General features: G+C 38.1%; 3 protein-coding genes across 10 annotated transcripts in view; 2 read left to right on the top strand and 1 right to left on the bottom strand.

Annotated features, from left to right (window-relative positions):
- Positions 1-18,370, bottom strand: part of LOC122712015 (protein FAM76A) — a 46,007-nt gene extending 27,637 nt beyond the window's left edge. The window contains exons 1-7 of one of the 5 annotated variants that reach the window (XM_043931289.1): positions 17,910-18,367; positions 17,353-17,417; positions 17,065-17,278; positions 16,791-16,927; positions 16,386-16,629; positions 16,047-16,284; positions 14,716-15,344 (exon numbers count right to left, since the gene is read on the bottom strand). In XM_043931289.1, the coding sequence (XP_043787224.1) occupies positions 16,051-16,284; positions 16,386-16,629; positions 16,791-16,927; positions 17,065-17,278; positions 17,353-17,417; positions 17,910-18,005 (990 nt within the window). In that variant the 5' untranslated portion in view covers positions 18,006-18,367 and the 3' untranslated portion in view covers positions 14,716-15,344; positions 16,047-16,050. Of the gene's footprint in view, positions 1-14,715; positions 15,345-15,921; positions 16,285-16,385; positions 16,630-16,790; positions 16,928-17,064; positions 17,279-17,352; positions 17,418-17,909 lie in introns of those variants that run through there. The other 4 variants (XM_043931290.1, XR_006346233.1, XM_043931292.1 and 1 more) reach the window with 4 other exon arrangements.
- On the top strand, positions 1,331-9,766 carry LOC122711987 (PR domain zinc finger protein 1-like). Of its 3 annotated transcripts, none has more exons than XM_043931239.1 (8): positions 1,331-1,888; positions 4,017-4,229; positions 4,975-5,094; positions 5,677-5,802; positions 5,911-6,037; positions 6,166-8,085; positions 8,198-8,539; positions 8,741-9,766. In XM_043931239.1, the coding sequence occupies exons 2-8, from the start codon at positions 4,023-4,025 to the stop codon at positions 8,899-8,901; spliced, it is 3,003 nt and encodes a 1,000-aa protein (XP_043787174.1). In that variant the 5' UTR covers positions 1,331-1,888; positions 4,017-4,022; the 3' UTR covers positions 8,902-9,766. The 3 variants fall into 3 exon arrangements, with proteins under 3 accessions (XP_043787174.1, XP_043787175.1, XP_043787173.1); XM_043931240.1 differs by having other exon boundaries at positions 1,331-2,047; positions 4,017-4,187; XM_043931238.1 differs by having other exon boundaries at positions 1,331-2,047.
- Positions 18,371-19,644: 1,274 nt separating the features above from the next.
- The window catches only part of LOC122711993 (exostosin-1), a 6,424-nt gene continuing 2,875 nt past the window's right edge, over positions 19,645-23,193 (top strand). Inside the window, exons 1-6 of one of the 2 annotated variants that reach the window (XM_043931250.1) lie at positions 19,645-19,700; positions 20,854-21,916; positions 22,003-22,204; positions 22,282-22,401; positions 22,507-22,737; positions 22,800-23,066. In XM_043931250.1, the coding sequence (XP_043787185.1) occupies positions 21,033-21,916; positions 22,003-22,204; positions 22,282-22,401; positions 22,507-22,737; positions 22,800-23,066 (1,704 nt within the window). In that variant the 5' untranslated portion in view covers positions 19,645-19,700; positions 20,854-21,032. Of the gene's footprint in view, positions 19,701-19,784; positions 20,627-20,853; positions 21,917-22,002; positions 22,205-22,281; positions 22,402-22,506; positions 22,738-22,799; positions 23,067-23,193 lie in introns of those variants that run through there. The other variant, XM_043931251.1, reaches the window with a different exon arrangement.

Raw genomic sequence — 23,193 nt, 5'->3', positions numbered from 1 at the left:
AGAGAAACGGGGGAAGGTGGAGGAGAAGAGAAAAGGAGGAGGGAGGGTGGGGAGGGGACCGGCGAGAGAAAAGAAGAAAGAGAGAGGGGGAGGGGACACGGTTGCACGCGCTGGAGTTGGTAGTTGGAGGGGTTGAAAGGGGTAACGAGAACGCGCTCGACGAAGAGGGGAGAGAAGGAAGACGAGGCGAAGGTTGGACAAGGAGGAAAGAGGGAAATGCACGAGAGAGGTACGGTGCAGGCGGGGAGGGGGAAGAAGGGAGAAGGATAGAGGACGAGAGGAAGGAGGACGAGAGGTGGAGAGAAAGGGAAGTAGGGAGAAAGAGAGGGCGAGCGAATGTGTGTGTATATATATATATATAGTATATACTATATATATATATATATATATAGGGAGAGAGAGAGAGAGAGAGAGAGAGAGAGAGGGTGAGGGTGAAGTAGAGAGAGGGGAGAAGGTCTGGCAACGGGTCGATCGAAAGCGCAGCGCAGAGAAATGCACCACCTCTGCTCTGGTCTGGCAGCTTTGCTGGCACACCACCACGTCCGTGTTCGCCAGAAAGAGAGAGAAAGGGAGAAGGATGGAGAGAGAGGGAGAGAGAGAGGGATAGCGAGCGACCAATACCGACGCAGGGGGAGGACGAGCCAAGCCGACTCGCGTTGGGCTAGGTCAGGTCTACCCGAGTTCCACACACCGCTCTGCGTGTGCCATCCAAAGAGACCCGAAGGCGGAGACCACCCTCGAAAAAGGGTTGAAACGCGAAATTACGCGAACCGTTCTCGTAATCGCGGTACAACAGTGTGTTTTATTATTCTTACGGGGAATTTTCCATCTTTCCTTCGTTCTCCCTTTTTTTCTCTCTCCCTTTCTCTCTCTCTCTCTCTCTCTCTCTCTCTCTCTCTCTCTCTCTCTCTCTCTCGCTCACTCGCTCATTCACTCTCTCTTTCTCTTTCCGTTTAAATAAAAATCCAAACGAATCGATCGCGTTGCAACACCGGTGGTTTGTTGTTTGGCCCGAAACGATCGGGGCATCGTAGACGCGGCGTGCTCGCTCGTTCACCGCTCAACCGCGAGATTATTCCGCTGTCACTGACAACAACGAGGGTGGAAAGATCCACCGGTCATCCTTGGTGCGTGATTCGTTATATCCCCCTACCGCGACAAAGTGGAAAGTGGTTGCTCGTTTTCGACCTTTCGACCCTTTCGATCCATCTTCGTCCCTCTTCTTCTTCTTCTTCTTCTTCTTCTTCTTCTTCGCCGTTGGGAAAGTGACAAGAAGGGGTTGGTGGAGGGGGAGGTGGTGCAAGACGGGAAGAAGGTGAAGTGCGTTGAAGGAAGAAGTGGTGTTCGCGTGTGCCTTCCAACCAGGATAAACGGAGAGAGGAGTAGCAAAAGTGTGGTTCCCCGGTTTATACAGTTTTCTTTCTCTCCACCTTTTCTCCGTCGTCCGCTTCGACTCGACGAGGAAGCGGATTCGGAAAATCGTGAAACGTGAAGAAGGAGAGAAAGAATAGGAGGTTGATCGAGATTGTTGCGGGTGGGAATAGTTGTTGATAAACAAGCGAGTAGTGGAGAGAGTGTCGGTGGTTGATTAACTGTCGGGTGCAACGACAGCGCCGATCCGAATTTTCCTTTTGCTCCTGATGTCCTGATAATCGATAAGCGTGTGGTATAGGTGGTGTAGAGAGGACCGCCTAGGCCGGCAGCGATCGGCCTTATCGACGCCGAGAGAATTTCGTCTTCGCCGAGGGACATCCTCGAATAAATGTTGAGAAAAGCCAACGTGTTCCATCCCTCGACGCGAGGTCATCCGAGGCTCCCGAGTGTCCAAAGAGTCGTCGGGATGCCGATCTCCCTGAGAAATCATAGGATCACGTAAAACCTGGACCCGGTAATCGGTCTACCGAGAGATCATCCCCTCCTCGTCCCGCCCCCTCCCGCCCCGTTGCGGGGGATCGACGTAATCAGTCGCGTCAGCACAATTTAGGAACGAAGGAACTCGTCGCACTTTCGTCGATTCGCGGCTCGCGAACCGATGCACCAAAAAGGCGTGAGTATCGCGCGTTAATTGTTGAACGAATGATGCGCGATGATGCGGATTAGTAATTCTATTTATCTCGACGAACGAGGCATTTGGAATAAAATAAACAAACTATTTCTGTTGAAAAAGGATTAATCAAAACTTTCGAGAACGTGAAGTTTTCGAAAATTCGACGATTCCTAGCTTCTTTCGATTCCTTTTCTTCCTCTCTCTTTTCTTTTGCTTCGAGCAACGAATTTAAAAAATCGATTACCACGCGTATATAAAGCATCGTGTTGTGCAAATGTTCGTATTAACGTTAAAATGTTAAAATATTTTTTCTTTCCTTTCTTGTTCCTTGTTGTTACTTTAAAGCATCCCTAAAACGATCGTTCGTCGTTTAAAGAAAAAAATGGCATTAAAAAAGAAAAAAAGGGAAGAATATAATAACGAACGTTTTAAACGAACGTAAACACTTCTAAACGATAGATTTTTATCCCAAAGCTAAAATAGAGAACACCGATATTACGTGACAAATGAGAGAAGAGAAAAGAAGAAAAAAAAAAAAATAGACGAAGACTTTAAATATAATAACAAAATATGATTTAAATTTAAATTAAAAACGCGATACGAAAGAATACGGAGAAAGAGAGACAGAGAGAGAGAAAATAAAATAAAATAAAAATTAAAAAAAATTGCAAAAATCGAGGGCAAAGAAAAATCCTCTTAATCGGAGGGGCATCGAGAAAGAGAAAGAGAGAGAGAGAGAGAGAGAGAGAGGAGGGACGAAAAGCGAAAAGTTAGGCAGAAAGTTAACGAATGGTGAACGGACTGGTGGTGTGCGATTTCCACGGAAATGGAAATTCAACGAGTAGCGAAAACCCCCGATAGGTGGGCGGGGGTGAGGAGCGGAGGGTCGGACTTCAGAGTTTATGCCCCGTCCCCCTCCCTCTCACCCCTGCAGTCGATCAATGCGTGGACGGGTTTCACTTTCGCGATGTTAAAGTGTTGCACCATCCCCGATTGAGGGACAAGGGAAAAAATGCGATTTCTCCCTTATCACGTGGATTCTCTCTCTCTCTCTCTCTCTCTCTTTCTCTCTCTTCGAAGCAAGGAACAAAGAAGACGTATAATTAAAGTTACGGACTTTCATCGATGAGGAAAGAATACTCGAAGAGGAAAGAAAGAAAGAAAGAAAGAAAGAAGGAAGGAAAGAAAGGAAAAAATTTCTCGATAGTTGCGACACGCGGACACGAACGCATTTCCTCTCTTTTACAAGCGTTTCGAAGTTAATGGCTGGAGTTATTGATCGTATCGATTTACCGGAATCTCAACTATTTATAACGTTCTGCGTTGTCGGCCGTCATTACACATAGATACTTTTGCCGTTGTCGATTCCTAAATAATATCGGGATTTCCACGGGTCCCCACTTTCGCCCGCGATGATCCACGTCCCCTAATCACGGGAGGATAGAAATTCTTTCTCGACGCGTTCTTTCGTCGGCGTCAATCGTCGATTAAGGACGATTCAAAAATATTATCAAGTATCAATAAATAATCCCTATCCGCATTTTTGATGTAAATCGAAAAAATGTAAACTTTTTAACACTACGCTTCTAATATTAATATTCGCGTAATTATTCGAATTAGACATTATCCCCTTTCATCGGAATGCTAAACGATGAAAACTAATATATATATATACATTCTTTTTTTTTTCTTTATGAACTTTATATCATTTTATATCAATTTATCAATTATCAATTTTATATCAAACGCTTTAAAAATATTATCAAATATCAATAATAAATAATCAATAATAAATAATCCCTATTTTTTGATGTAAATCGAAAAAATGTAAACTTTTTAACACTTTTAATATTAATATTCGCGTAATCGCATAGATTCGAATTAGACATTATCCCTTTTTATCGCTAAACTAATATATGAAAACTAATATATATATTTTCTTTTTTTTTCTTTATGAATTTTTGTACAGTGAAGGATGGAGGCTAGCGAGTGGGATCACGCGACCTTGAGAGAAGAGGAATTCGAGCAGCATGCGGTATATTTGGTACCGGATGTGTCGGCATCGCCTGGCGATACCAATCGTGCGGAGGCATCCCTGCCAAGAAATTTGGTCCTCAAACCTTCTCAGGCCCTCAACGATGTACGTTCCTCCGCCAAAGAATCCTTTCTCGAGACCTCCTCGGTGAGAGTCGCGAGTGTAATCGACCATTTCTCTCTAAATCCCCCTTTAAATCCCCGAAACAGCGGCCCCTCGAACGCGACGCGAACTCGAGCAAAAGTATCTCGATCTTTGGAAATCTTGTTTCGAGATCGAGCGGGTTGACGCGGCTTTAATCGTTCCACCCGATTTAAGGGTGGAATCAAACTTGACCGAGCGACGAACAAGCTAATCAACTTACCTAGCCGCACGACCTAGAGTCAATCGTTACACTTTCCTCGGTGACACGGGGAATCGAGACCAATAGCCTCGGTCATTGCACGAACTCTGCGAACTCTTACTCTTGGAGCGCGTACGTACACACATCGGATATCGTTCGATTCGCATCGGATAATTGAAAACGGGACGAAACGGGAGCAAACAAGATTTTTGGAAAACGATAGAAGAATTCTTTATCGAAAATGTCGGAATCGGAATTTGGAAAATTATTACTGGTATCGATGAAAATAATAGATCCGTGGAAACGTTCGTAAATATCGCCGCGGATAAAAAGGAATGTTTCAACGTGTTCTTTGACAAAAATCGAATTGCGGAAATTCTACTATTTCACACTCGAGCAAGATATATTTTGCGCGTACGATACAATTACGCGAGAAGAGAAGAGAAAGGGGCGTTGAGAGGGCCGCCAAATCGAATGAAAATTTAAATCGATTGAATCGGTTAAATGAAGGAATTGATAAAGGATATCGATTTGTCGTGTTCTGCGTAGGTTTTGGGTGTGTGGAGCACGAGTTACATACCCAAGGGGACACGGTTCGGTCCCCTCGTGGGCCATGTGTACACCAAGGACTCGGTGCCGGCCGATGCGAACCGGAAGTACTTCTGGAGGGTAAGAATCGTTCGAAAACCACGTAGTCAGGTATTTCGCAAGCGGTCGGCTATCATCGTAGGCCAGTCTCAGTTGGATGAGGGGGGAAAAGGAAAAAACGAGGGGGAGACGAAAAGGGAGGGAAAAAGATAGAGAGAGAAGCCTGCAAAGACCAGAAACTGGTTTCAGCCGATCTAGCGAGCCTTAAAGCGAAACCCGCGAAGCCATTGATGCCTCGTAACGAATTGATGAGTTACGATAGAGAGAACTTGGCTCTCTCCCCCCCTCTCTCTCTCTCTCTCTCTTTCTCTCTTTCTCTCTCTTTCTCTCTCTCTCTCCTTCCCTCCCTCCCTCTTCCGATTCTTGCTACTAAATCGCGGATATTTCCCCGTTGCTCGATGCCTTAACAGCCTCGAACATAGAAGATTTAGTCTTACCAGTTAGTCAGACTCGAGCTAAGATTTCCTTCGGATACTATTCGCGTTTATTATTACTACTACTACTACTACTACTACTACTATTACTACTACGATCGCGAGTCGAACGCGTGCGTTGGTTGTCCGATCGACTAAATCGTCACGTACGAATTTAATCAATCGATAGGTGTACAAAAACAACGAGCTGTTCTACTACATCGACGGTTATGACGTCCAGAAATCAAATTGGATGCGTTACGTAAACCCGGCTTATTCGTCCGAATCGCAGAACCTAATAGCATGCCAGTATAAGGTGAGTCGAATTCGGATCGAGAGAAACGAGTTCCCCTATCCTCTCCACGTCTTGTATTGGATTTTGACCCGCCTCTTTTGCCTCTCCTTCTTTTTTTTTTTTTCGCAGATGAACATTTATTTTTACACGATCAAGCCGATACTACCGAATCAAGAGCTTCTGGTGTGGTATTGCAGGGAGTTCGCGGAAAGGCTCAATTACCCGTTGACGGGTGAACTAATGCTTCAAAGAATACGTAAGCGCCACTCTATCATCTCTTAGCTTTACGAGAGAGAGGGAGAATGAGAGAGAGAGAGAGAGAGAGAGAGAGAGAGAGAGAGAGAGAACGAGATATCCATATCGTTATATCGCGGTTCGTTGCAGGACAACAAGTACAACAATCCGCGTTGCCGACGGAAATCCCAGCGACCGTCGATGTGGTGTCACCCCTGAAGGACTCGTCGATTTACGAGAGACGGTCGCAAATGACCCCGACGGACGGTTCGGTGAGATCGGACGAGGGCTACCATTCGAACGGTTATCACGACGAGATCCTCACCCCGCCGGAAGAGAGCAGCGAGTCGGACTCGGAGAACAATTACGTGCTGGATTTCAGCAAGAACGCGAAAACGTCGGTGTGCAGCAACGAGGTGGTGAAGCAGGACAATGCGGCCGCGAAGAACGAGTACAGGAAGGTTAAGATCAAGATCACGAAGACGTACGGCAACTTTCAAACGTCGAAGAGTCTGGATGGAAACGGGAAGGACAAGGATCAGGAGTTGGCGAGCAGGGCGGTGACCCCGGAACTGCAGAAACCCGTGTCTCCCATAATTCTTCAGAAGAGCGTCGTCCTGGCCGCGGCCACCGAGGACGAGATCCCCGAGAAAAACCCGAAACCCTTCTACGAGTCCGAGGTGAAGGGTGGCGCGTTGCCGGTGGCCGGTGCAAGGCCGGCGTACCTCGCGAGCCCGAGCAGCTCCATCCTCGAGAACATCCTTCTTCGGACCGCCACCGACAACAACAACAACAACAACAGTACCATCAACAGCACCGGTCACGGCCATCACCACAACGGCAACAGCCAACAGCACCACCAACAGCACCAACACCAGACCATTCACCATCAAACGCACGTGGACTCGGTCACGCCGCCCCCGTCCAGCCCCACGGAAATGGCGTACTCCTACAAAAAGTCCCATCGCTACGGAAACATTTTACCTTGCAGCCCCGACTCGAGCTCCAATCTTCCTATGCAACCGGACACGTGCGTCAACTCGACGAGCGGGAGTAACGGCGCCAGCCTTCCCATGCAAAGCCCGCCCGGTAATTTGCACTCGAGCACGGGCAACCTCCACTCGAGCGCGACCGGGCCCAGCAACAATCTTCTGCAATCCCACCCGGGTAATATCCATTCGACCGGGAACGGTTCGACGAGCAACAACAATCATCACTCGGGGGGCGTGCTATCCTCCACCACGATACTCACGTCCACCACGAGCAACCTTCACCCCTCGACGACGTCGAGCCAGGGTTGCCCGTCCAAGAGGAAGACCAAGAGCCCGTCGCCGAATCCCGCTGGGGCCGCGTCCACAACCCCGGCCACCATCCTCTACTCGAGCTCCGGAGGATGCCAAATAGACTCGAGCCCCGTCTACCCCAACTCGTCGTCTATCGCCAACAGCAATCAGAGCGTGTCCCCCATCTCGCCCATCCAATCGCCCTCCTCCTACCCCTACGGTATTTACCATCAGAACGGCTCGTTGCACCACAACGTTGCCCCGTTGTCCATCAACTGCACCGCGTACTCGCCGACCCCGAGCGGGAACGTGGTTTACGAGACGAGAACGGACGGGAGGAGGCTGGAGGCAGCGACGAGCAGTCATCAATTGCCGACCTCGTCCACGATGCAGATCGACGGCAATCAGACGTTGATAGCTGGCACGCACAATCTTCACCTGGGCCATCACCCGGGCCTCACCATCCACGCCAACTCCTCGTCCTCCCTCAACCGTTACTCGCCCGCCAGCTCCTTGTCCCCGGACGATCACGGCTGCTCGCAGAGCGGCTCGCTGAGCCCGAACTCGCAAGGGTCGAGGGGTTACAGGTCGTTGCCGTACCCGTTGAAGAAGAAGGACGGCAAGATGCATTACGAGTGCAACGTGTGTTGCAAGACGTTCGGCCAACTGTCGAATCTCAAGGTACATCTGAGGACCCATTCCGGCGAGAGGCCGTTCAAGTGTAACGTTTGCACCAAGAGTTTCACGCAGTTGGCCCATCTGCAGAAGCATCATCTCGTCCACACCGGTAAGTGTAAAAGAAAAAAGAAAAAAATGCCACGTTTTATGTTTTACGAAGCTCGAGGCGCGGGTGGTCGAGGTATATATACGTATACGTACATGTACACGTGTACACGCAGGTGAAAAGCCGCACCAATGCGAGATCTGCAAGAAGAGGTTCAGCTCGACCTCGAACCTCAAGACCCATCTGAGACTGCATTCCGGCCAAAAGCCCTACGCCTGTGACCTGTGCCCCGCAAAATTCACCCAGTTCGTTCACTTGAAGTTGCACAAGAGGTTACACACGAACGAAAGGCCTTACACCTGCCAAGGTTGCGACAAGAAGTACATCAGCGCGAGCGGACTTAGGACGCATTGGAAGACGACCAGTTGCAGGCCGAACAATATCGAGGATGAGCTCGCCCTTGCCGCGGCCGTTGGCTCGCCGACGTATTACGAGTACGGCCCGGATATGAACGTCGGTAAGTTCGATCTGGAGGAAAGATAGATAAATTTTATCATTGTATTCTATCCGTTGTTCGTCGGTTTAATCGGAGAATCGCGAAACCCGGTGTTTCCAATCGATCGTAGAGGAGTTCTTTTCTTTCTTTCTTTGTTTTATTTCTTTTTTTTTTTTTTTTTTCCTCTCTTTATTGAGAAGAGAACGTTGTTTCGATTTACAGGAAATATGCCGAAGGAATGCGAATTGGAGCACATCGATAATTACGAGAGGCACGGATCCACTCACGGCCCACACTCCACGTCTCTCCACAACTTGGAGAATTCCGTGGGGCGGCCAAGCGTCATAGAGACCTCCCAGCCTCATATAATCGAGTGCACCTAAAAATGGGGGTATGAGCCCTTTCGCTCAAACGCAAAATCCAGCCGTGGAATAGTAAACGAGTTGCTCACGACAAACGAAAACGATGTTACCCTCGTGAGATGGCAGTGAGAGCCATACTCACGATTCCACGATTCCCTTCGAAATGGGAAAATCGGAGGAAAATGTTTTTCGAAAATGTGCTTTTCCTTCGTTTCACTCGTCGCGTGAGAAAAGCAGCGTGTAAGAGAAGAAACGTGTGCACAGAGATGATCGTCGTGACGCGATCGAAAATGTGAGTGAGATTACGTGCAACAAATGATTCGAAATTGTTGAAGGGAAAAAGAAGAGAAAAAAAAAAAAAAAAAAAAAAAGAAAGAAACTGTTGTTGCTTGGTTATTGTTAACGCGAAGGAATTCAAAGCTTTTAGTAGATAACACTTCTTGAAAGCTGGTTATACTTTTTACGTACGTCAAACGTAACGCGAAACGTAGTTCGATTTCTCTGACGAGGGTGGAAGAATCGACGAGATTCCAGCTACGAGCATACAAAAGTTCCTTCCTTGTAAATACTCGTTTCTATATTTTTTCTATGGTAGCGCCACCAACGAAAACGCGAATCAAGAGAGAAAGAAAGAAAGAAAGAAAGAAAGAAAGAAAGAAAGAAAAAAGGAGAGAGAAAGAAGAAACAAACGTGAAACAAACGTGAAACAAACGTGAAACAAAAGTGGGACGAAATGAACGATAATAGGATTAATTATGTCTCGAGTCGTCACACGCTGCCATTTCCGGATAGAATCGAGAGAAAGCGAGTACCAAAGTCGTTCGAGCTTCTCGATTATCCTTCCACGGTCTATCCTAAATACGATGCTTAGAAAAGGTACCGTATTAACGCGGTACAATCGTTTTTTCTATTCTATATATATATATATATATATACATATATACATGTATATATACATATACATACATATATATATATATATACATATATATATACAAACCGCTAAAAAAAGAAAAAAGAGAGAGAGAGAGAGAGAAAAAGAAGAAATACTTCCACAAATACTTCCAACGTTCGGCCGATAAAACAGAAGACGGACAAACTCTCCAACAAGCAGCAATTTCTAACTCTCTCTATCGCGCCACGCGTTCTAACGCGCCACGATGCACAGTTTGTACCTTTTTTATTATATAATGGATTAACGATAATTCGAACCCTTCGTCGTAACGCTTGGGACGTTGAAACGAATTTCGAGCACATTTCCTGCAAAAGCAAACTGGACGTATATATATATTTTTTCCTTCTTCCTCGCGGTATCACGGTACCATTTTCTACGCGTTCGAGCTTAGGCGGTTTGAAAGTGAAAAATGAATGGCGGATTTTGTCGGCATCCGTCAGCGCATTCGCGGCAAACGCAACGCGCGGGGAAACAATAGCGAGAGTAAAACGCGTTAAATGTTAAAACGAACAACCAGTGACGACACGACTGCAACTATACGAGACCTGTACCTGTATATACTAACATTTACTATTAATTATTCGATAATTTAAAGAAAAGGTAATAATATAAGGAGCTCTAATTTATGAATACCTTTATATATGTATATGTATAATATCGTCGTCGGTTGGCGAAGAAGCACGGTAGGCTGCGCTCTACGATAATCTCTTTTTTAAATAGGGAGGAAATCTTTTCAGAAATTAGATAATTTATTACACGCGTACACGTAACTGTAGTTAAAAATGTTTAAAAAAAAAAAAAAAAAAAAAAAAGAACACGGGGGAAAAAAAGCTTTCGGTGATCGAGTATCTATATCTATATTTATACACATTCATATAAATATAAACATATACATATATATATATAAAAATATATATATATACATATATATATATATTTTTTAGGCGTCCTTTTGTCGTGGAATTTTCGAAAAACGGAAAGCATAGTCTCTCGGTCCACGCGAACGAATATTATTTTTTTTTTCCTTTCTTCCCCCCGCCCTCGCCCCCTTTTTCTTTCCCCATCCCCTTCGAATTTTCCCTTTTCGCAACGCTATATATCTCTTCTCCTTTCCAGATCGATCGATTTTCAAAACTATCGTACCGACACACACACACACACACACACATTTCTTTCGCATCGTCAATAGAGATAAATATAAAAAAAAAACGTCAATAAAACGTGGTAACACGATAAGATAATTGGGAGGATCGTCGATTTTAATCATTACGATTCGATTTCGTTCGACGAAAAAAGAGAGAGAGAGAGAGAGAGAGAGCGCTTTATCTTTCTCGTCTTATCGCGATCGCGCACAAAGTTCGTTTACTCATCGTGACATGGAATGCGATTAAAGAAGTTGATTAATTTCGTGAGTGAATGAGTGAGTGAGTAAGTGAGTGAGAGAGAGAGAGAGAGAGAGAGAGAGAGAGAGAGAGAGAAGAGAGGAATTATTGACGGAGATAAGCGCGGTGGAAAACGCAGTATTCAGAATAAAAGGCATTAAAATCGTTTAAGTATCGACAGGAAGGCGGTCGACAAAAATCTCGCGGTGTACAAAATACATAATTCGGTCGGGGACGAAGACTCGGGCGTGATTTTCATTGGGGAACAAGTCGAAAGCGCACATTAACACACGGGAACATTGGAAAATGAAATTCAGACAGGAATAAAAATGATAATCACGCGAGGGAAGAGAAAATCTAGTCAAAAAAAGAAAAAAAAAAAAAGAAAACATTAACTGCGTCTCGTGGATAATATTTTTTTTTCGTGTAATAACAAGAAACAAGATCCGCCTGAGCCTTCCTCCCCTTCAATTTTCTCGCGCTTCGATAACACGTGAACGTTTTTTTTTTTTTTAGCACGTAAAGAATTGTAACTGTTTCTAGGTACGTGAAGTTACTCGATGAAGATTACTCAAATCTTGAAATTTGTAAGATTCGTTTTTTAAAGCTATTTAAATTGGCAAAAACGATACGACAAATTTTTTTTCTTTTCTTTTCGTATCAAGAACAAGAAAGCAAATAATATTAATAATAATCGTAATAATAATAATAATAATAATAATAATAATAATAATAATAATAATAATAATAATACTGATCACCAGTCGATTGTTTGAAGAGTTCGATATCGCCCGATCGACTAAAAAAAAAAAAAAAAAAAAGAAACTTATCGAAAAAAATTCGAAATCGTATTAATCAGACCGGTGACAATGGCCACGAACTATTGATTTCTTCTTTTCTTCTTTCTTTCTATTTTGTATCTTCCATTTGGTTTCAGAATCATCGTGAATTTCATAAATTCCGTACTTCCATTAATTATTTAAGTGCCGAATCGTCGACAATTGAAATCAATAAGAAAAAGCGCAGCCTACCGATTAGATACGAAACGATAAAAAGAATCGCGATCGGTTGATGATTCACGCGTCTCCTGAATCTCTTGACACGAATTTTATAAAACGAATGGAAGAACAAGGTGACGTTGGAATCGCTAATCGATAACGATAGCACATTACGATGTATCGCAGACTGATATACGCACGGTTATAAATCGTTTACAAAAATCATTCTAATAAAAAAAAAAAAAAAAAAAAAAAAAAAAAAAAAAAAAAAAAAAAAAATATATATATATCTAAGCGCATCGCGATACGACTTCAAGGGTAAAAGATACGATTAAAACAAAGCAAGCAAAAGAAACAAATGGCATGAAGCACAGACCGCGTTTGATGACAATTTATATTCCAAAAAAACTTCTTTTCTTAAATGCCTCAGTTTCGAGAAAAAGAAAAAAAAAGAAAAAAAAAATAAAAAAAAATAAAAATAAAAAAAAAAAAAAATAAAAATCGTCGCGCAACTCGCGTGAACGATTAACCTAGAAAAATCCAAAGGTTCCGCGTCCACTAATTGCAATCTATTCATCATCTATCCATTTTAGCTTGGAACGTGACAAGTTCAATGGTTCCTGGAAATATCATGGTGCTCGTTATAAGATTTTTAAAACTGATCATTTAGATTTCGTTTCTTCCGTTTCGCTGTACTCTTTTATGTGAAAAGGGTCCTTTTTTAAATAACACATAGAATCTCTATCGGCAAACGATACTTTGACGCGTCAGTTAAGTTTAAGACAGCTTTAAAGTTAACTTTTTATTTTGGCGAATCTCCGTATTCCAGAAGAAGAAAAAAATGAGAAAACTAAAAAAAGAAACAAAGGGAAAATTATTAAAACAAAGCGAGAAAGAGAGAGAAAAAGAGAGAGAGAGAGAGAGAGAGAGAGAGAGAGAGAGAGAGGGAAAGAAAAAGAGAGACAGACAGACAGACAAACAGACAGACAGACAGACAGACAGAAAGAGAGAAAGAGACGATACGATTCGCAAGGCCTTTATGCTGATTTTTGCTAACAGATTAACAGGCAATGTGGAAGACTCGGGCATTCTACCGAATGCCTAGGCCAAATGAAAATTTTCTAATACAATGTGTACGCTATAATAGCGATCTATCGATTAATCGAGACACGCGCAGGACGCTGAGGACTACCGTAATCGCGTCAAGATCGTAGGAAAGAACACAGACTGATAGATTCTACGATGTTGACCTCCCTTGACGGTAGTGAGTTTAGGCCTGCATGTATTCTATGCCGCGAAAACGACATTGGAAACTACCGTACATTTTACATTCATTCGACGCGATACCATTCATTTTATACTCATCAAACGTAACAGACGTTCATTCCAATCATTAATTTTAATACTTTTGCGATCGTACTACTACCATCCGTTCAGTAACACCTATATTGAAACTATATTGAAACTATAGGATTATAATCGACATGTGCATTACGACAATGGTGCACAATGATCATATTGGCTACAATTTATATATATATATATATGCGAAATATCTAATGATAAATCCTAAAAGACAAATGATGTAATTGAATTTCAGCGATCGCAAAAGTGTTGATTATATCGAATCGATCGATCGATCACGTATATTTTTTTACATGTTCAAAGTACGATATCGAAGTTGAGGAAATGGTTTCCAGTGACGTTTTGTCGATTGTCATTCCGTATATTGCCTCGATTTCCTACCTTGCCTGCATTAAACGCACTATTATAAATAATGAGATGAAAGAGAAAGAAAGAAAGATAGTGTGAAAGAAAGCGAACGAACGATGAATGAGCGAACGAACGGAGGAGCGAAAGATAAAAGAGAGAATGAGAGAGCGAAAGTGGAAGAGAAATAAACCTAGAGCGTAAGATTTAAATTTGCGAAAAGAACAAAAAACATGAAAACGGTATAAAGAATGGAAAATTAAGAAGATCGTGTAAATACGCTGAAAGTAGATAAAACGAAGAATCAAGCGACTAACCGCCTCGACAACAGACAAGCAATATTTAGTTCTTACCATCTCGTAATAATTAAACGATAACTCCAACTGTACTGTACACACGTGTACACACTCGTACGTATTTAAACGACTATAAATTAAATGTTAATTATCCTTACACTTCGTATATAGTAAATTGTTACGCATTTATTATCATTACAATTATTGAATAGATAATGCTCAATTAGCATTTGTTTCTTAAAATAAAGAATAAATATATGGCTGTTGGATATTTATATGCACATATCACTACCTATCATTCACACCTCTCTCTCTAGTCATAAGCTTTTAATTCCAATCATTCACGTTACCCCTCCTTAAAATTAAGAATCGTTCGTCGTTTTCCGTCAATCTAAACTATCGGCGTGAAACGACGATCGAATAGAAAGACGGATCCTTCTAACAGGAAGGAAGTCCAAGGATATGTTTCAACTTATAAGGCGAGGTATATCGTTTTTAACCTTTTATTGTAAATTGATCTACAATCACCATATCCTGGTTCATCGTCGTTACATCTTCATCGTTATAGATAGGAAAATGTTACAGCAGCACTATTGCTCAATTATAGTGTGTGTATGTGTATATGTGTCTGCATATAACTCTGTTCATTTCTCGCAAGTATCAACTTCGATCGTAAATTTTAATTTAAAAATCACTTCTATCGGAGATCAAATGCCTCTCCGATTCATTATTGTACAATTCGATTTCGAAATGGCGGTTTCTTCGTAATATAAACAAATTTTTCACGATATTTAGTCTCAAAAATTCGCGATTGCGGGATGATCGTGAAACGGAACAGAAAGAGGGAAACTACCTAACTTATGAATAACACCTTTCTTTGCACTTGCATCATCGTCATCATCATCATCATCATCATCATCATCATCATCATCATCATCATCCCCCTTAAGAAGAACGTGTATGATTTTCCGTGTACACGTCGAAGACAATATATATTCCTATATTAATTAGAAAAATAATACAGATTTTGCCTTGTTAATGGAAACAATTAGCTATATGTAATGTACCACATGATTTATGCGGGTATGGACATTTGAGTATGTTGTCACGGCTAACCAAGTCCCTGAAAACAATGTTAAGACTTCTTTCATCTCGCAGAAAAATTATACGTTTTTTTTTTAAAATCTAAAAAAGACATTTTTTTTAAACACGCACCGAAAAATTTACTTCGTGCTATCTTACATAATCGCAAAGAGCACAAGCATAATTATCGGCGGTGCTATAAATTTCAAATCTAAAATATATAGGTAACGATAACACATAACGAAAAAAAGAAAAAAAATGATAAAGAAAATTCATGACAAACTATTGTGATCATCGTATTAAAATAATATCGTTCGGGCACGTAATTTCTATCGCAAAACAATAATAACATTAAAATATTTGGGAATAAAAAAAAAACTATGAGCCTTATATCATACAGAATATATCCAACAGAATATAACATCGTATGGACATATAGGAACAAGATAGCTAAAATAATACATTCTTGTGCACATATTTGGAAATAATAGATCACAACTAAAAAAAAAAAGCGCAAAAAATGGAATCCTGATAACGTTCGGCTCTTATCAGAGATAAAATTAATTAAAAAGCCAAGAACGTTAAATCACAAATGAAACATCATTCCAAACATTAAATATATACTCAATTACAACATTTTATTATTATAAATATGTTGTGTCGACGAATTAAAATGTAAATATAGAATATGATCGTACGAACATTAATTGACAAAGAATAATGAGGATGTGAAATGTCCTACCTTATCAAGGTACAGGACTGTCTGTTCCGCTTCCACTGTTGGTCCCAGCTTCTGTTTTTGTGGCAGCTACTCTATCACCTCGCTTAGAACTCTTCGATAAGGAAGCAACTTCTTTCAGCAAACTGGAAATCTTGTGTTGCATCGTCGATATTTTGGCTTCGTACTCTTTTTCTGTCGCTTTCATTTTATTACGCAGCTCTGTTTCTGATGTAAAATTTTTTGCTTTCAATTCTGTAATCTGAGAAAACGAAAAATAATTATATATGATATCAGTATTATGTGAAATATAGTATTATATTTCAAATTATTATTATTTTTTTTTTTCTTTTTTATACTCACTTGTCTATCTTTAGCAAGTAATTGCCCGTCTTTAATAGATATTTGTTTCTGAAGATGAGCTATCTTTTCCTTAAGTTGTGTAACGGCGACTACATGATCCGAACTATTGGGATCATGTGGATCATGGACACCAACCATTCGCGCTGCTTTCACCGGTGTTGGACCATTTGTGTCCGCACCTTCCGATTGAGGCGGTAGCTTCGTTACATCTATTCTGTGTGGTCTCTTATTATGACTCTTTAATCTGAAGCAAAATAATTAAATTGACTAGGAATTCGTATGAAATATTTATACATTGAACATTACCAGGTTGTGTTACAATCGAAGAGATACTGAAATTGTGATGAACACAATTAAAACTACTAAGCACAAACCTTGCGACATTATTTGTATTTGAATAATTACTTTTGTTCTTTGTGCTTTGCTGCTCGTTGTTGTGCTAATTTCAAATGTGCCCTCCTTTCAGCATCGGATTGTTTTGTTTTTGCCAATGCTCGTTTGTATGACAATGTACACAGCCAACATAATAATTTTCCATCAACCTTTCAATCAAGATATTGATAATTATTGTTCTTGTATAACAAGAGTTTGTTTTGAATTTAAGATATTAATAATTATTATTCTCAAATTCAAAAAAATTCTTGTAATTATATAAAATAATTATACAAAAATCAATTACCTTCTTATCTTCATCTTGTCTGTCAAAGGCACACTTTTGTTTGCATTGCTCGCAAGTAACTGGTGGCCCATAACGCTTCTCAGAATTTGTACATCTTTGACATTTACTACCAATAAATGCAGCTATGGTATTGCAATATTCACAGGCTGATGGCTTACCATAAGATTTCACATTTTGTTCACATTTCTTACAAATAGTGCTTGTATTGCCCTTTCTACAAAATAAAAAATAAAATTTTTTGAAAATATATCTTATAATCTGAAATGTAAAATAACATATGATGCTTACATCGTTTGTTGGAATTCCGATCTACAATATGTACATTTCACCACAGGAAATGCACCTCTGCATTCCTAAATAAGCAATATAGTACACAATATAGTAAAAATTCATTTAAAAAAAAAAACTTATTGTAACAATCTATATTGTATATATTTAAATTTAAGTCGATTAATATTCACACAGAATTTAAACAGAAAATACACAATGTTATAAGAAAAAAATATTTATCAAATTAAAAATTAAATAATTATTTTTTCAAAATGTGGCTTTTTTAAACAAAATCGATTAAAACGTTACAATTAACTTTTTTAAACATATGTACAATTATCCTTAAATTGGAGCGTAAAAATGAATCTGTACTAGAATCAAATTTTTATCTAAATCCTATTTCAAGATTTTTATTCATTACAAAACAGTGTTAATTGTATATGAAACATGTATTTGAATTAAAAGTTCTATTATTAGCATCGTATCTTACAAACACGAAAAATGACGCTTTAAAAGAATCAGTAGTAGTGTAAAGAAAATTTTCCGAGGAAAAATATTAAAATCCAAAGCAATACCTTACACAATTGTTGCCCTGGAGAAAGTTCTTCAAAAGGATGCCTTGAAAAGCATCTGGAACATGCGAAAAGTGCTTGCACATTGTTCGCGCTCATCCTTGAACAGCGATTCGTGTTTGGCCTCGGTGCCCCAAAACCGTACGTCACCGACGATAAAACCAATTCGTAAAGACAACGGCGGATCGAGCCAAATTTTGCTTTCACTAGTAATCGGCCGTATTGTGAAACAAAAAGAAACGTAAAATTCAACACGATGGCACTTACGATAACAACTCCTTACATGTTTCACGACGTTTTACGCGTCTGACGCGATTGTTTTGCGTACATAACCGCGTCACTTCGCTCGTTCACTGCACCGGTTGTTGATTTGAGACAGCCATCTGTGACTTCTTACATTTTTACTTATTCACATTAACGTGTAGATGTCGCTTTCATCTTCTCATACATATCCAACAAAATTTGTTACAAACCAATCATTCTTTTCCTGACTAAGAGAACTGATTAATAATTGGTTAAATTAGCGTTAACACAGTATTGTAAACATTTCTCATAGAATATGTCCTCTTTGACCTTTTCCTTTTGAAACTAACGAATCAGCACACCTTGTTCATCATTCGTCATAGTTCAGCAGTTCCGTTTACGCACGTGCAGTAATGCACGCATCTTATGTTTACATAGCTTTTTAAGCATATTTCAAATATAAATATAACCTAATATTATATATAATGATTATGATATATCGTAGTAAATATGTTTAATTTATTTCCAAATTTATTAAAAAATTAATTTTATATTTAAAAATTAAACATAATATAAAATTAAAAGTAAAATAAAAAAAAAACTTACAGGTACGTATATCTTTTACATACTAATTATATTTACTTATTCGTATAAAAAACAAATTTTTAAATCATTTTTTTAATTATATCTTTAAGCCTACAACAATTAAAATGAATAGTAGCAGAATATGAACTGGATAGATAAGAAAAGGATTAACTATAAAAGGATGATAATCAAGATTAAAGATCAAGATTCCTGACAATAAAAAATCAAAATCTCTTAAATTTATAATAATAAACTAAAATGAGAATGAATTGTTTCAAAAAAAAGTAAAGTTTTATATTATCAACTTATGAGCAAAATATAAATTTTACCATTCTATTAAATATTTATTTATGTACATATATATAAGATTCTTTATTTTTAATTATTAAATTTTATTATTACATATGAAATTTAATTATTAAATATATACATGTTTCTACTTTAGATTTTTATTATCATTTTCTATTATTAGCTTATTATTAAATTTTGATAATATAATTATAAAAAATATAATTTATTAAATTAAAATCTTAATTATTTCTGTCATTCTAAAAAAAAGATTATAATTAAAAAGAATAATCATAATTGACAATAATGAAAAACATATTTACGTAAATGAATCATTAAAATTATTAAAATATAATAAAAATAGGAAATAATATATATTTGTATTTTATTCTATTAAATGTACACATTGGCATTAATAGATTATTGAATATTTATTATAGATAAGTAGATTTCACATTGAAAAATATTTATATGTAGTAATTATATCTTAACTAACATGTATTTAAAAAAATAATCATAAAAAACAGATCAAGGTAATAGCTTGCTCTTATATGACTGGATAACATTTGACTTAGAAACAGTAAATTATTCGCTCGGATAGTGTGCAGTACGTTCGTGGGGAATAACTCAAAAAACAAAAATATTTATTGAAAAGAAAATTTTTAAGGAATTTTATGGGTAAATATTTTATGAAAAATGTTATCAATTTTTTTATCCATCATTTTCGATTTATTATCATTTTTTTTTTCTCTCTCTAACAAATTTCTTGCGTAACACAATAACCCTCATTCTGATTGATATCATAAAGGCTTTATGCTAAGTTACACATCTCCCTTAAAGAATATTGATTTACAATAAAAAAAATATGTGCTTTTAATAAATTTAATCGAAGCGGGAGAAACGGTTCAGGAGGTTTATTGTTTGACCACTAGATAGCGGGATAACCTTGATCGACAGTTTTGTTTAGATTTGTAGGAGTGTAGTTAGTACTATTTCGCACACAATCAAACATCTTGAAAAGCTGGGCATGAAGTAACCAATAAGCGATTTGCCAGTCTAATCGTTCCAACGTCATTGCATAACTCGTGTTGCTTTTTAAACCAATTATTTAATGCGCTGCGTGCAATGATTTTGCACTTGGAGACATTTTCCGATCGATGTCACGCGTGTGTAATGACGCCGACCGAAAATGCGAATGGGCGTAATAACGCCGGCAAGTTCTGCGAATTGGATATACGTCAGAACTAACCTAAGAAAAAAGTTCATCGTGCTATTCTAACGAGATAAATATTATTATAAGATAGTATGAATCGCTATTCAATCTTATTTCATCGAATTTCGATTTCGATATGTTTGACGTTGTTGCTCTCGTGTAATAACGTCTGTAATAATTTACGTATAGGTTAACTTACAGCGTCCATAGACGTTTACAATCTGTCATTTAAATTCGACATTTTTTAAAATCGTAATATAATATAATATATAAATATAAATATAGAGCTGACGTTTTATTAAAAATAATACGTCCTTAGCCATGTATTTTATAATAAGCACAATTCTTGAAACGTTCCTGTTAACCAATGTTGAATCATACAAATTTGAAGGTAATTGAATACGTGTTTCATCCATTCAACGTTTCTACATAAAAAAAATTTTAAAGTTCTGTAAACAAAATTTTATAAAAACTATGTGATACATTCAGTTGATGCATTTAAAAGTATTAATGTGTGAAACTTTATTGTATTACACATTATTTGAAAATAATGTATATAGGTAAATATAAAAATGTTCTTATTTTTTTCAATAATCTTTTTTTTTTATTCTATTTCAGCAATCTTTAAGAATGAATTCAATTTCATTTTGGAATAATTTTTGAATTTGTGTATTTATACAATTAAAATAACAACAGATTCATTATAATGCATTTATGATTAAATGCCATGCATTCTATATGTGAAAAATAATGTTTAAAATTAGTATATATTGGTGTATAACCTGATTGCATTAAAAATGCAAGCCAAGAAGCGCTATTTATTATTATTTGTAACATGTGCGTTTCTTGGTTATTGTTATTTTGGTGGTTATCGATTAAAAAGTGAAAAGTGGACAGGCAGATCTCAGTTGCCTTATGAGCGATTGCCTTCATATTTAAGTCTAAACGAAGAATTCTATGACAAGGATTTGAGAACATCAAATGGAAACCCAATTATGTCTCAACGTACAAAACAATGCCGTATGGAGACTTGTTTTGACTTTACGAAATGCAAGCAAGGTTTCACAGTATATGTGTATCCAATTGAAGATGTGATAAGTCCACTATACCAAAAAATATTGAATGTTATTACAGAATCAAGATATTATACATCAGATCCTACTCGAGCATGTATATTTGTATTAGCTCTTGATACATTGGATAGAGATCCATTATCAACAGAATTTGTGCATAATCTTCCTTCAAAATTAATGCGTTTACCATATTGGAACAATGGCAGAAATCATTTGATATTTAATTTGTATTCTGGAACGTGGCCTGATTATGCAGAAGAATCTTTAGCTTTTGATTTAGGATATGCTATGCTTGCAAAGGCCAGCATGTCTATTTTTAGACATAGACCTGAATTTGATATATCTATTCCATTGTTTGGAAAACAACATCCAGAACGTGGTGGAGAACCAGGACAAGCTTTAGAAAATAATTTTCCTAATAATAAAAAATATATTGCAGCTTTCAAAGGTAAAAGATACGTCCATGGTATAGGTTCTGAAACTAGAAATGCTCTTTATCATTTACATAATGGCAAGGATTTAGTATTTGTTACAACTTGCCGTCATGGTAAAGCATGGAGAGAATTACAAGATGAACATTGTCAACAAGATAATCAAGAATATGATATGTTAGTATTAAGAAAAGATATTTTAATAATTAACTAAATTCTATATTTAACTATTTTAAAAATGAATTTTTAATTTACTATTTTAGGTATGATTATGAAATTTTGTTAATGAATGCTACCTTTTGTCTTGTACCAAGAGGAAGAAGACTTGGTAGTTTTCGATTTTTAGAAGCTTTAAGAGCTGGATGCATTCCAGTTATTTTAAGTAATGGTTGGGCACTTCCTTTTCACGAACGAATTGATTGGACACAAGCTGTTATATTTTCTGATGAAAGACTGTTACTTCAAGTAAATAATATCAAAATAAAATCTAATAAAAAGCATAAAGAGCAAAACTAATCTATGTATAAATATTATTTTCTTAGATTCCAGATATAGTGCGGTCTGTGTCCAATGTGCATATTCTTAAATTACGGCAGCAAACACAATTCCTTTGGGAACGGTATTTTTCGTCGATAGAAAAAATTGTATTTACAGTATTTGAGGTAATATTATAAAAATAATAATAATCTAGAATAGTTACATTACATAAAACAATAAAAAAATAATTTCTTTTTTCTTAATTTCTTAATATTTTATCGAATTTATAGAATATTCGCGAGCGTTTGCCTTGGGAAGGTACAAGAGAAAAGCTTATTTGGAATACTAATCCTGGAGCATTAGCAATATTACCACAATTTGCTGATAGTCAACAAGAACTTCCATTTTCGAAAAGTAATCCAGGTAATACCTTCACTGCCATCATCTATTCGCAGTTAGGATCTACTGCTGTCTTATATCGGCTGCTTAAGAGTCTCGCGAAAAGTAAATATCTAGATAAGGTAAGTTAATCGTGTAAATCAATAACTACTTTTATTTGATATTAATACACGTTCTATTTTAGATTATTCTTATGTGGAACTCGGATATTCCATTACCAAGAAGACCACGATGGCAAGGGATCAAAGCATCAATACATGTTGTCACGGTTGATGGTATATCTCAACGTTTCTATCCTCATCCATTAATCAAAACTAGTGCCATATTATCTCTAGACGAAGATGCCACACTCAATACAGATGAAATTGATTTTGCCTTTACGGTATGGAAATCGTTCCCTGATCGAATAGTTGGTTATCCAGCAAGATCACATTATTGGGATGATTCAAAAGTAAATTATTTTAATATTTTTACTTTTTTACTTTTGTTTCTCTAAAATTTTTACGTTAATTTTTACATATTATTTTACATATTACAATATTAATCTATTTTTACACTTTTTTTTTTTTTTTTTTTTT

Source organism: Apis laboriosa, unplaced genomic scaffold (assembly GCF_014066325.1).
Source record: "Apis laboriosa isolate Shangri-la unplaced genomic scaffold, ASM1406632v1 scaffold18_cov149, whole genome shotgun sequence".
In the NCBI taxonomy this organism is placed as follows: Eukaryota; Metazoa; Arthropoda; class Insecta; order Hymenoptera; family Apidae; genus Apis; species Apis laboriosa.
The sequence above is the reverse complement of the archived record's forward strand: the minus strand, read 5'-3'. Positions and strand labels throughout refer to the sequence as shown.